The sequence below is a fragment of the Colletes latitarsis genome, chromosome 7 (genome assembly GCF_051014445.1).
Source record: "Colletes latitarsis isolate SP2378_abdomen chromosome 7, iyColLati1, whole genome shotgun sequence".
Classification (NCBI taxonomy): Eukaryota; Metazoa; Arthropoda; class Insecta; order Hymenoptera; family Colletidae; genus Colletes; species Colletes latitarsis.
Genome location: NC_135140.1, coordinates 22,511,323 through 22,525,442, shown reverse-complemented (window position 1 = coordinate 22,525,442; position 14,120 = coordinate 22,511,323). Strand labels below are relative to the sequence as shown.

At 46.4% G+C, this 14,120-nt stretch overlaps 3 protein-coding genes across 10 annotated transcripts in view; 1 reads left to right on the top strand and 2 right to left on the bottom strand.

Moving 5' to 3' along the window:
* Nucleotides 1–2,625, bottom strand: part of Gaba-b-r2 (gamma-aminobutyric acid type B receptor subunit 2) — an 88,288-nt gene extending 85,663 nt beyond the window's left edge. Inside the window, exon 1 of one of the 2 annotated variants that reach the window (XM_076768926.1) lies at nt 1,894–2,625. The gene's annotated coding sequence lies outside the window, so the exon portion shown is untranslated. Of the gene's footprint in view, nt 1–1,630; nt 1,679–1,893 lie in introns of those variants that run through there. The other variant, XM_076768927.1, reaches the window with a different exon arrangement.
* A 2,377-nt stretch (nt 2,626–5,002) lies between these two features.
* On the top strand, nt 5,003–8,323 carry LOC143344076 (glucose dehydrogenase [FAD, quinone]). The gene is made up of 5 exons (XM_076769697.1): nt 5,003–6,458; nt 6,587–6,942; nt 7,018–7,398; nt 7,466–7,830; nt 7,946–8,323. Exons 1-5 carry the CDS (start codon nt 5,875–5,877, stop codon nt 8,321–8,323), a joined length of 2,064 nt encoding a protein of 687 aa, XP_076625812.1. The 5' UTR covers nt 5,003–5,874.
* Nucleotides 8,324–8,335: 12 nt separating this feature from the next.
* Nucleotides 8,336–13,714, bottom strand: LOC143344069 (uncharacterized). 7 transcript variants are annotated; one of them, XM_076769689.1, is made up of 9 exons: nt 13,450–13,579; nt 11,225–11,660; nt 10,844–10,972; nt 9,890–10,030; nt 9,685–9,813; nt 9,319–9,579; nt 9,155–9,250; nt 8,984–9,055; nt 8,336–8,895 (listed from the first exon to the last, which is right to left on the bottom strand). In XM_076769689.1, exons 2-9 carry the CDS (start codon nt 11,349–11,351, stop codon nt 8,780–8,782), a joined length of 1,071 nt encoding a protein of 356 aa, XP_076625804.1. In that variant the 5' UTR covers nt 11,352–11,660; nt 13,450–13,579; the 3' UTR covers nt 8,336–8,779. The 7 variants fall into 7 exon arrangements, with proteins under 7 accessions (XP_076625804.1, XP_076625799.1, XP_076625800.1 ...); XM_076769684.1 differs by having other exon boundaries at nt 11,225–11,720; nt 13,317–13,558; XM_076769685.1 differs by having other exon boundaries at nt 11,225–11,716; nt 13,317–13,558.
* Nucleotides 13,715–14,120: the final 406 nt, after the last annotated feature.

Here is a 14,120-nt window from a genome sequence, read left to right as displayed (position 1 = left end):
ACTACACCGAACTCGAGAGGAGCACGAGGTTAATTGCGCGGTAGTAAATTACCGAGACCAAGTTCGGATAAAGTTCTCTGTAAGTATCGCGTTTGCATTTATTCTATCGTGGCGAGCAAGTTTCTTTGCGACAGAATCTTACACGATACTCGGATCAAGATTTTCTCCTTTTTACGGACGATCGGTTTTCCCTATGTTTCAGCATGCTAGCTTAAAATGATTCCAACTCGAGGATTACGATCTTGTTACGATCTTGTTTTCGGTAAATTTTCCAAGGTACGATCGAGTACGTTCTTTGGTTACGAGCAATCCGGTATTAATTCTTCAGCGTAGAATATCTTGCACGTGCCACGAGGAATTCGGGATTCCGGAAACCTGTGTTCCACATATCCGCACATACCGTACCGTCAGTCTGCAAGCTGTGCTTTGTAATTTCATCCTTCCGATGTCTTTTATGGTGCGCTCTCGGTCGCGCGCGCACATCTGCGATTTTGCAGACGACGCGACGTTCAGTTCGCGGAGTACACGATGCCTTTGATCGATTCACCGTTACACGCAGCCTATCGCTACCCGTTCCTATATCGGGTCCAATGAAAATTTTTCTAAGCATACGTTTCGAAATAAATTTGCGTACAATGTTTTCTTACAAGAGCGTTCGATGACTTTGCGGGTTCCATCATTAATTATTACTAGCTCGTTAAATCCGTGCGTGTGCGTCGGTGCGCGTAGTACGGGTCATCCGGAAGGTAACCACGTTACGGTCTCCTCGTTCCGTGACAAAACCATTCTACGACGCAAGGGTATACATACTTAACAATCGCGTATCCACGTTCCCTGCGCGGTGAATAATGCAATCCGTGCTTAAGAATGCTACACACCGAGCATTACTCGGTACTTTTATTTAGCGAAAAAGAAAATGAAACCTTGGACCGAGGTTATAGTCGAGGTCGCGGATCGGTCGATCGACGATACTCACTCCCTGGTGACAGGTGTTTGTAACATTTTTGCAGCTACTTTGTTGCCGCGGATAACTCGAGATGCCATGCTATTGTATACCGGGCGCTTTCATCTTTCGAAATATACTCCGTGCTGCTTTCGTTTATCTCGTCTACGTAGATTTAGGGCTGAAAGAAGCAGCAACGCTTCGGGAACAACGAGGGTGCTTTACCGTTCGCGTCCACGCGAACTAAAGGTGACACCTGAGAATGGAGATTGAAGGCCACGAAACACTGACCCCGTGGTAATTGGGTTTCGGGATTCCGTGCGAAGAAATCCTCGCGAAACGAAACCGGCGAGAAAAAAATGCGTCCTGCCGACGAAAAGTAAACAAAACGATCCGCTCGAGAGGGTGAAATTCAACGGTACACACGACGAGAGTACGTTTCGATTCGTATTTCTGTTTGCGCGCAAAAACACGATGTTTCTCTTTCACCGAGATTTCGCCTTCTATTTTAAAATCATCTATCCAGACAGTTCGGTATAATTCTATATAGTATTAGTTTTTATCGTATTTACGTGTCACTGTGCGAGGAGAACCATCGAACGAACGGGTCAGCGACTCGATGCTTGTTTCGCGAGAGAAAGGTTAACACGTTGGTCAAAGTGTCCCCGACTAGTGGGCAAGACAAACCTTGTCGTACTTGATTGTTTAAATCCAAAGTCGGTTTTTCGAAGAAAGTTTGTTTATCTGGTGTTTCGTGTCTCTCGGTTCATCTTTAACGGCTACGACGGCGTTTCGCGTTCGTTACGGTTCTCGTTTTCGGTGTAATTGGATCGTTTGAACCGTCGTGGTACGGAAGTTGGTCGACGAGCTTCTTTACCTTTCTTGTATAGGTGGTACGAGAGATACTCGAACAGAAAATAAACGAGTAAATAAAGGCACAACGCACTTACCCGACTACGCGTAATCCTCTGTTACCGTTCTCTCTTTCCTCCGGGGCATTTATCTGCATTATCTTCCCGGTGGAGTTCTCGCAGCGAGAACGTTTGATACACTGGTTGCCACCCCCATCGCGAACCAGCTACCGATTCTCACGACAGCATCCACAAAGAATACACCACACACTCTTCTCTCCGCGAGAATAGTCGTTGGCTCGCTGACTCTTTTCCTCCCCTTGTTTGTTAATTAACCAACCGAGGGTTGGGTAGCCGAGGAGGTAGCAAGCAGCGCGTTCCTCTTCGTCCAGTTTGCGTTCGCGTCGAGGGAAACTGCGCGAGGGGCGGGGAGGCGACGGTGAGTGGGGAAGAGATCGAGAGACACGGCGAGCCGAAGATCGAGAGGAACCAAAGCGGATCCAAAGGACGAGCGTAACGGGGAAGGGAAGGCGCGCTAGAGGTCGAAAGAGCAAAAGACGGAGCGGTCAGTGACGGCGGTCGATAGAGATAGGTGGTGGTGAGTGAGTTGTTCGCGTCGTCCGATGTGGGCACGTTCACGGTTGCGATCGCGAAAACGCTCGATGATCGAGCCGAGGAAAAAACGATACGACGCGCGATGGACGGCAGCGAATCGCTGGCTACCGACGAACCGAACGATTCGCGGTCGAGGGTCCAACGGTCCGCGAGCGAACAGTCGCGTTCGCCGGATGCAGCGCGAATGGAGGGTTGGTCCTGCGCGGCAGCGCTCTCACGCGGCCGTCCGGCAAACTGACAACCCACCCCAGCTATACACCGCTGCTAGCCTACCCACCCCCATCGGACGCCCTTTCGCGTTTGCGCGTCTCCGCGTTTGCACGTTTGCGCGTATAACCGTTGCCCTGAGACTCGCTCTTTCGCCCCGGTGCCGACGACGCGACGTGCTCTACTTCTCATCCCGACTACCCACGGGCATTCGATATTCTCTCTGTTACGAGTTTTCGACCAACTCGCGCCACCGATCCTATGGAATCTATCGCCAATTGTCAAAACTAACCCCCTACTGCAACCCAATTCATGACCCACTCGAACAACCAACTCCTTTGTTGCCCGATTCCGGTACTCGATCATAATCGACAATGCCTCGATTACGTACGCATTCCTTCGACTACATTGTATAAATTAGCTGCATTATTCGAGGTATCTCCCTGTCCAGTTTCCGCGTCTACAATATATTTCTTCACCCTCGTCACATTTACCTATATGTATACGAAATTTCCTCGACGATGGATCCAGAAAATAGCAAGTACTTTGGCAAACGACTACATTCTTCTGTCGTTTATCTTCCGTTCTACGTCGAGTCTTCCAACAAGATGCCCGAATGATTCGACTTGGAACTCTTGACGCGCGTTCGAACTCGGAACGACCCTAATCGTCTCGGGCTACGATTCGTCTCTCGCGACCCCTCTTTCCCACGACCCGTAAAAACGTCCCATCGACCGTATCTGCGAGACACCTCTTCTCCGCTAAAACACTTTACACTTTACGTTCCCTTTCGAGAAGCAATATTATTGCCTTTGGTCAAATACTTTGAACAATCGGTCGAGTAAACGTCCGACAATTTTATCGTTTTTAATACCGAAAATTCGTTTACTTTTAACCAAAATATCTAAATCGCGACGAGACCTTAAAAAATTCAATTCTTACGGGCATACGTAACGTATCGTTTTTATCGCGTTTAAACCAATGTACGATATAGCCATCTAGCGGTCGAGCGCACGAATCGACCTTGCTTCCAAAGATATACATATACCAGTACCATAGATCAGACGTAGGATAGACTGGACGTACGATAGAAATTTCTGTCTTACGAGCAAAACTACCGACACGGAATGAATTACGAATTTAATTTAAATTTGTCAAAATCTCGATCGATACACAGTGCGTCAGACTTTACGTAAGAAACAAACACTTTCTTCGATAGTTACCATGAATAGGAAGGCTTTTAAAACCTATAGGATGAACAAAATATCTTTTTTCGCAGGTCCTTCCCGTTTACGAGATTTAATTATTGATACGATACGATGTTAATTCAAGATAACTCGTTAGTATCCTATCGCGACTTATAAACATAAGAATTGCATTGCATAGAGAGCGATCAATAATCATCAATCGCGATCAGCACTTGCGAGTACAAACTATCCAGATAGCAAACGGGATTAATATTCAGAATTCGCAACATTAATTTAAACCGCGATCAATTTTCATTAGCAACGCTAATTCGAACCTGATTAGCTCTCGTTTACAACGATAATTCGATTCGTGATTTTCCCAACGCTGTTGGGTCAACGGGTCAACATACATAGTACGCGCACAATGTACATGCGTCGACCAAAAAACAATTTAACTACTATACTGGAGCAGAGTACAATGATAATGTAATAAAAGGAACGATACCCCGTTTGAAAATGGAGAGCCACATGTCGCAATCTTCTCTCGAGACACTTTATCCGGGTCTCTTCGGCAGATAGCCGAAATGTCAAGAGATTTTTCCGCGTCTGCTAACTTTACCGATTTCAGTAGATCAACTAGCTATAGTTCCCAAAATCACTGTTTTTTAAACAAAGAGGTCGCTCGAAAACCACTGGCTTTTACCAGGTCGGTATTTCAGTTTGCATGACACCAATTTCCACAAGGTACATAGTCTATCCACTACCTCGTCTATGGTACAGAATACAGAGGGGGATTACGTAGCCTCTGATCGTGTCGCATGCGACATTACCGAACCAGAAGAGAATAAGATCACAGCGTTGGCGGAAATTATAATTCAATTTAACCATCGTCGATTATTTCAAATTCAATTGCAATCGGGATCAATGTATAGAATGTAAATGGCGATTGTAATGTTAGGGAGAAACGATTATACTGGAAACGATATTGTCTATCTAACAACTTCTTTTATAACTGAGATTGCTTAACGAGAGTCTAGAATTGTGGCCGAAAACGTTAAATGGACGATAATTAGAATGGTTAAACCTTACGGTACGCTAATGATTGAGGCAAGTCGTCGCTTCGCAGAAATCGAACGCCCATTTTACACGTTAACGCCCGAAGGGGATATTTAAACGAGACGCTGTATTCTATCCTTTATTCGCATCTGTAAGCATACAATTAACATTTGCCGGACAAACTGTGATCGGTGACATCACGTTCGAGTAGGCGCCCTACTTTTACACCGGGTGCTTAATATCACGACCTTGAGAGCTCCGCTCTTTTTCGTACGGTCCGTATTTTCCTCGGTTTGTAGCTCGAGGTGGACCAGTGTCCAAAGTGAAATCAAGATCGACGCTCGATCGATCGGCACGCGCGCAACCGCACGCAAGGAGAAGATTCTTCCGACGAACCGAGTCAGAGTGAGAGCAATTTTCTCGCAGAATTCTCTTGGCCGACACAGATTTTGTCTTCGTAATGGCTAACCAGTTCTGTTGGTACACGGAGGTTCTAACGAGTTCCACTTAGCACCGAAATCGACGAACGTAGGACGTGTTGCGTCACGACTTAGAAGAAGAGCAACGACGATTCCCGTATAAACGTTCATCAAAATGTGATTTCGGATGACAATTAATCGGCCGTTTAACGAGAGATATCGAAAAAAGCGATCGTAAATTTATTCCGAATGCCATCGAGCAATTGTTTTACGAAGCGTTCGTGCGCGATCGAGATTCGTCCCGTACACCCAGCACGTTTTTCGTCGACTTGCGTCACGAAACCTGACGCGGTGACCTTATAAACGCTATCAAGAATTCCAGGTGTCTCTCCTGGCAGACACCGATCGCGTCGAGCGACTTCGTTTAGAAGGAATCTCGCGTCATAATGATCGCGACGGTCGACGACGATAAGAGTCGAGGGGGATTCCTGCCAAGCTCCGGCGAAGCTTGAATCGACTATGCAGTGTCAGCCTACTCGCGACTCATCGATCGAACAAACATTTCCAATCGTGGTTTGCCGATTTAAAGTTTGAAAATGTTAAAATTGTTAACGGTGTTTTTACTATTGTCCTGCGTGAAATGCATTATTTCGCCGAGCATTTTGGAGAACGTATATCAGTTTTTCTCTGGATTTCGGACGAAGACGTTCAACGATTTTGTCCCCGACGACACGTCCGCGTTCAGCGAGGATTACGATTTTATCGTGATCGGGGCAGGTTCCGCCGGATCTGTGTTAACGAATCGTCTTACCGAGATTTCGAATTTGAGCGTATTGTTGCTGGAAGAGGGAAAAGACGAGATGTTTCTGACAGACATTCCGCTATTGGCCCCTGTTTTACACATTACGGACTATGTTCGGCTGCATAAAAGCGAACCGAGGCCTCGTGGTCCGAATGGGTCCGGCGGTTACTGTTTGTCGATGAACGAGGGTCGTTGCAATCTGCCGGGAGGCAGAGCGGTCGGAGGCAGTTCAGTGGTAAATTTTATGATATATTCGAGGGGATCGCCGGCCGATTACGATCGTTGGGCTGCGCAAGGCAATCCCGGATGGAGTTATCGCGACGTTTTGCCGTACTTTATCAAGTCGGAAAATTGCAAGTTGTCGAATCAGGACGTTAGGTACCGTTTCACGTTCACCTACGCTTCTTTTCGAAACGTACACTCATCGAACCGTTATAATAAGTAAATCTGTCGCGTGTACGTTAGACGATAGATCGCCACTGTCCTGACGCTAGTTTTCCCATTAGATTCCATGGTCGCGGAGGCTACCTCGACGTCACCACTTCTCCGTACGTTTCCCCGCTGAGAGAATGTTTTCTACAAGCTGGGAATGAGCTGGGCTATGACGTAATCGATTATAATACCGACAGGCTGATTGGATTTTCACCGGCACAGGTTCATCTGCGTAACGGTCACAGGGTCAGTGCCAGCAAGGCGTTTCTGCGGCCCATTCGCGACAGACCGAACTTTCATCTATCGAAATTCTCGAAAGCGACCAGAATCGTGATCGATCGAAACAAAAAAACCGCCGTGGGCGTAGAGTTCGTTAAGAATGGAAAGAAATTGTACGCCTCTGCCAGGAAAGAGATAATAATTTCAGCAGGTGATGAAGAACCTTTAACGCGGTCGAATCAAAAGGCAGTTGGAATCCGTCTTATTCGCAGTTGCGTTTTCTCAGGTACTCTAAATTCGCCGCAATTACTGATGCTGTCCGGTGTGGGGCCCAAGGACCACCTGACGTCCTTGAACGTCCGCGTGATCGAGGATCTGCCGGTCGGATACAATCTTCAAGATCACGTTAGCATGTCGGCGTTGACTTTTCTCGTAAACGAGAGCGTGACGATCGTCGAACCTCGTCTAGTCTCAAATTTGGTAAATACTTTGGATTACTTTGTGAAAGGAACCGGTCCGCTGACCGTGCCCGGTGGAGCCGAATGTCTAGCATTCGTCGACACCAAACAAGACGAACAAAAGGGAAAGCCTCGAATTAAAAAGAACCGCTTTCGCGACCAAGGCAACATTCGGGCATATATCAACAACGAAGGTAATGCGACGAAACTGTCTGTATCGAGACGAATCGCGCGAAACAAACCAACTTGTTCTTTCTCCTTTTCCAGTCTCTTCCTCGCCAAACGTGTCTTCCGTCGGTGTCGATTTCGAATCGTTTATGGGCTCGCTTGCGCCTAAAGGAAAGAAAATAAAAAAGGCGACCGTTCCCGACATCGAATTAGTTTTAGGCATAAGCGCGTTAACCGGAGACATATCCGGCAGCTACAGAGGACTCCTCGGTTTGACGGACGAATTTTATAAAGAAGTTTTTACCGGCTACGAAGGTTTCGACGCCTTCTCGATCGTTCCAGTACTCTTACAGCCAAAAAGTAGAGGCCGAGTTACCTTGAGAAGCTCGAATCCATACGATCGACCAATTTTCCAGATAAATTACTACGATCGCAAAGACGATCTGAAAACTATGGTTCGAGGCATTAAGAAGGTAGCGTCTGTTTTCGTTTGGTGCATTTTATTTGCTCGAAAGTTTACCGTGTAATTCTTCTGCTGGTTGCTCGAGCGTAATTATTAACATCTAACTTTTCATCGTATATCCGTAGGCTATACAAGTTGCATCTACCAAGGCGTTCAAGCGTTTCAACGCTACGTTATTGCCGGTCGCGTTTCCAGGGTGCAAGAGTATTCCGTTCGATACCGATCCATACTGGGCGTGCGTTGCTCGTCACGTGAGCACGACCTTGGGTCATTTCGCAGGAACGTGCAAGATGGCTACCAGGAAAAATTCGGGCGTGGTGGACCACAGGTTACGGGTTCACGGGATCAACGGACTAAGAGTCGTGGATGCCAGTATAATCCCGAGCCTGATCGCTGGCCATACGAATGCCCCGGCTTACATGATAGCCGAAAAGGCCGCGGATATGATCAAAGAGGATTGGAAACTCTTTGCTACTACTCGTCAACGGTTCTTCTTTGAATAACTGCAAGAAAAATAACGATCGGAAACGCGATCCATCTATTTTTCTAAACGAACAATTGATACAATTCGGAGAAACGATCGTTTTCGCGTCGACCGTACATGTCGTCGTCGTCGTGGTCGTCGTCTATTATCGTTCAACGAAAGCATTATTATTATTATATTATTCTGCGTTTAAACGACTATAGCCAGTATCCTAATTCGGCAGCAGCCGATCGAGTCGGTGGCAACACGGATGAACCATCGTAATTTAAACTATTAAATAAGGTCCGGTAAAGTAGTATTGCAAGTCGGAATTAAATATGCGTTAATCGATTGTTAATCTAGCGAAAAAATGAAATCTTTGGTAGCGATACGTCTAGTATTGACTACTCCGATGCAACGTATTTACAATCGATCGAAATTAGTATCGTTAATTACAACTCGAAGCGTGTTGCGGTTGAATAAAATGACGAATTTTTTAAACGAGTTCTAGTCGTGGTAAGTACGGTGTTGAAAATATCGAGAGTCTCGTAAGAATCGCGAAAGACAGAACTCGATAAATATGTTTCCAACGTGTTGCTACCGGAGCGGTACCTGAAAGTAAATATAGTGATTTTTAGCAATTTCAAGAATACGTGTTATCGAAACGCGGAAAATGGAGAATAAGTAACGAAGCGATTACCGCTGTCGCTATATCGAATGCAATCTCGCAACTCCTCCGTCATGGTATAATCGTTGGCGCAGACGCAGACGCCTGCAAGAAAAATTGCAAAAAATCATCGTTCTCAAGAAAGAAATTTCTTGGATCGCTTTAAATTTATTTTTGTTTCGTACAATTTTATCAATAACGTACCGTTCACGCAATCAAGATTCGTCACCTCGGTAAAATACGAGTCTCTGTGCGTCTCCGTGATGCACTCTCTGTGGTTTTCGCATCGATCGTTCAACGCTGAAAGATAACAGAAATACCGTTTCGATGCGTAATCGTATCGGGTGGAGATTTCAACCGATACTCACCGACGTCTTTCAAACACGCGTAACCGCTCCGATGAAAATTCTCGATGCAGCTGCATTCGCCATTAGAGCCGCACTTGGTGTCTTTTAGGAATAGCCTGCATTGAGAGTCCTCTTGACATGGTTCTCCGACGGAGTTGGCAGCTTTCAGGCACTGTTTACCGTCGTTCGACAGCACGTAATCCACTCTGCACGAGCAGACCTCGATGCAACTCGAATTCTCCGCGACGCACTCGTAATCGTTGAAACACTTGTCGCCCAGCTCTGCCGATAGTACGTGGTGAATGTTGGAACGGATTCGAAAAGTTAGCGAAAGAGCGCGTGAAAGTTGCACGTAATAATTTAAACAAATAAGAAGCAATCGTTTACCAGCGCTCGGTATGCATCCGTCGTTACGGGGATTCGGATGATATTTCAACGTGCATCGGCAAAATCCCGTCACGCAGTAGCTGTCTTTGACGTAACAGTTTCGATTCGACTGGCAAACCTGCCCCAAACCTACGAACGGTGGCGCATTAATAGTGCAGCTTGTATCGGAAATCGTCGTCGTTTAGGAAACTCGAGGTACGCTCACCTACAGACTCGTAACACCTTCCTTCCACGTAGTGAGAGCCCTCCGAGCACTGACAGATATGCTGTCGACACTCCGAGTACGGAGCAAAGGTTACGCGACATTGTACGTCCGCTACGCAAGGATCCCCGATAGCGGTTGCCACTGGAAAATCAAACTACTAAATTTTAAGTTACTCGGACATTTTTCCAACGCGTCCGCGACTCCAACTCGGACAATTCTGCGTGGGAAGTTGAAGGAAATATGATTAAGGGTTTTTGTTGGATCGGCAAGCACGACGAACGACACGCTTCAGGAAGCGGGAGACCGTGAGAAAGGGACGGATAGGAATACGGACGAAGGAAGATCTCCGTGGTAATCGCGTTTACCGAGGTCGCCGACACCGATCCTAAGTCTCCGACACACAATGATTAATCCGGGAATTAAGTATCTGGCGCACGAGCAGGCCAGCTTTTATTCGTTCGTTCGAACAAAGAGGCAAATCTGTCGTGGGTAACCGACTTGGCTTATACTCCGATAACATCTATGTAGGTGTATGCGTGTAAAAAACGTTTCAATTAGAACCTTATCGAGCACGTTCGAGGCCTAGATATTTTTAGATATTATCGATATACGTCATCATCTTGTATAAAGCATATTTCTATTTTTTAGAATTTACTCTTTTCGATAAGATTGTATGTACACGGATATTGTACGTATACCGAAGAGCACCATAAACTAACGCAACAATTTCCGCTCGAGATGCATATATGTATGTATGTATGTATACTCTTCTCCCCTACTACGAGTCTTTCTAGAGTCAAGATCGTTTACCCGAACAAATATTAACCTTAAGTCGAAACGTTGTACATTTTTTTATATTTGATATAGAAAGAAGAACCTCGATAACTATCTCTTTCTTATCTCGATTGTCGCTAAGAATACGTTTGCGTAATTATTCATATTTGAAAAGTCTACCTTTTAAACACTCCACGTGCGTCCGATTCTTATAGACGATGTAACCATCTTTGCATAAACAAGCTTCCTGGTTCCAGCAATATGCGTTACTTGTGCAGTCGTCGTCGTAATGGCACTTTGCCAGGGTCTCTGAAGAAAATTATGTTGCAGGTTCGTTAGACGTTTAAATATTTCGATAAGAAACATTCAAACAAACAAAGCATTTTTCTAATCGCGAGCCAATGATAAAAAAATGAATTTCTCGGTGCTCCGGTGTTCCGGGACGCGTATTTGGAAAGTGGGTAACCTTGTTCGCTCGATCGAAATAAAATGTGATTTTAGTTGTAAAAGATCGAGGCGAGGCTAAACGAATGAGAAGACTGCGATCGCTCGCATACGTACGAGGGGGCGGTGTTCGGTCGTTGCATCGCGGCGGTTCCTGGTTGACGTAGGAAATGGTCGCGCAGACGGTGACAGGCACGAGGACGAGAAGCCTCGAGAACCTGGCCACCGTCCTGGTCGGCGTCATCCTCGTGCCACCGTTGGAACGTCTTCTTCTTGTCGTTCCATCAGCCCGGTGACAGTTGCCGTCATTCCCGATCTCGATCCTAACGACTATCGTTTGTTCGTTCGCTCGCTCGTTAGGCCAGGTCTTTGCGTTTCGTTACGGTGTTGCGCGTTCCCCGGTCGCGAACAAGCCCTGCTCTATTGTTGAGCATCGCGTCAGACTCGCGGTATTGTTCGCGATCGTCGTTTCATTCCGACGAACCGTCGCCGTCGTGTCGCAAACAGTTTTCTTCGACGCGTTTTTCCAACCAGTTTCACTTTCGCGAGCAATCTTGAAAACAACGACGCAACGTTTATCGCAACGTTCTCCCTGTGCCTTATCGCGAGCTATCTTGGAGTGGAAAACAAGTTAGTTTTAGGGAATTGGTACGCAACAACGAGCATCGACTCGGGAACCTTAGGCCACAGTTTTATCGATCGTCTCCGGTTAAATTAGGTTAAACGCGACCAAATAATATCGATCAACGATCAATGTCACGATGTCATGTCGTTCTTTCGCGATCGACCGCCAAGTTCACTATCGTTTCGTACAATTTATTTCGTTTATCCGCAAATCTTGGACGAGTTAAACTGTTTGGAACTGGTATTTTACCGCAACTCCGTAACAAGTTGTATATTATGCAATCGGGAAGCGGGGCGCGGAGCACGCGCTAAATCGATGACCCAACGATGGATCCTTGGTCGCGTTTAACTTTAATTAAATGGGTTCGTTTCCATCGCGCGGTTAATTTAAATCGTAAACGAACTTTTATCTTTCCGTGCAATCTTCTTGGAGCAAAAACGACGCGACTAAATATACATATTTTCTAGTGATCGGCAACGATGTGTTTTCAGCGGCGCTTTGACTGGACGCGTTTACCGATCGATGGACAACCTTAGCGTGCTCCGCTTCCATAGTTTCGGTTCGTTACGCAACAAAACTACCACGTACAAACACAGAAGCCATCGTCTGCGTTAAACTCGTTTCTATCGTCGCGATGCGCCGTTATTAAATTTCAATCCTGGTATTAATCTTACCGATAACAAACTCCTATTCTCGGAGAAATAAGTCAAACGAGATAATTTTCGATGGGTGGTCACGGTCGTTGGTGCTACGTAACGTAGTATACGAGTAATGCAATTCTAACACCAAGACCGAGTTCTCGAATACAGAGACAGTGAAAAGAGTTCCCGTCGCGTATTTAAACTTCTCCCAGTATCAATTAGTTTCACCTTCGGAACGTTCTCAAGGTGCGAGGTGTTTAATTAAATTAGAGAGAACCGTTGGTCGCGACGCGGCGCGTAACGGATGGATTTCGTGTTACGTTTCGACGGGGCAAGTGCCGGCATTGTTTCCACATCGCGTGTGACTTTGTAAAAGGGTTCGCGCAACGCGAAGCTTTGTTTGAACCGCGTGTCGCAATCCCGTCCTCGAGAACGGAACGTTAGACCGAAATATCAGACGGCAGGATGGAACGATCTCCCTTGTTCTTTAATTATGTGCGGTCCCAACCCGACATTCACCTAACTGTGAGAACCAGCAGCGTAGATCCGGCCTCTTCGCGATTCCCCACGAAGCTCCAACAGAGGATTACTCGGTCACGAAGGAACGAATCTGCGCGAGGCATTTCTTACAAATTCGCTTCAGTCGGACTCTCAAACGCGGTGCAAGATTGCGCGATTTGCTCGCGACAAGTCGATTAAATCGATAAATACTTGGCGGAGGTCGACGACGCGCTTAAACTATTTCTGGACGTAAATAATTTTCCTAGATCAATTTAAAACGATTGATTCTGTACGCGTTTAAAGAAACCAAGTTTCGCCAAGTATCTTTTGAAAACTCGCTAAATCCACAACGGACGAACCAAGGAAAGTCGAAGCGTCTCGAAGCGAAGCGGACGCGAGTCGAAAGTCGATCGATTAACTCGCGGTTCGGTTAAATTTGTACCTCGAACCGTCGAGGAAGGTAAGTAAAGCTGGCTACGCCTGTGATCTAAACTAACGTGGAACTGGCCGGCACGGCACGGCACGGTACGACACGCCACGACACACCAACAACCGAAATCGCAGTTTACACTCACGTCTACGGATCAGATGCTCGTGCTGTCCGTGCGCGGCAACGACTGCACTCCGCGCGACCAAGCAGAAGCAGAGGCCGATCGACAGCGCAACACCTCCCAACCCCAACCGAGGACGATACGCCGAGCCCGCCATCTTCCTCCTTCAGGACACTTCTATTACTTGTTTTTCGATTCGCGACTAAAAATTTAACAAGATGCTTCTTCCGTCTACTCTTCCGAGGTTATGATCGATTTAATGTTTCCGAGCTGGCTTTATCTAATTGGTCGCGTTGATAACTTTGTCACGAATGCGTGCGTGTGTGCGTGCGTATACGTATGTACGTAACTTGTTTAGGCTCCGGTGAGTCGACCAGGTTTATCACATAGCACAGTTATTTTCGGCCAGTTATATCACGGACTAGTCGAACGATTAGTCAACCAGGTACGATGCTGTCATAAACCTGGTCGACCAAGGTGGTATTGCGTAATTGCAATTCCAACGGATTGTCGGATGATTCACGCGTTCTCGGTTTCACCTATCACCCTGGACGTTGACAAAAATTCGGCATCTCTGCACCCCCGTCACAAAATATTTCGGTGGGAGGGAAGTCGAAACAATCGACGATGTGGCTGTCCCATCGAGCCGAAAATATGCATTCATTTACATCAAATTGGAACGTGGAAATTTTAAG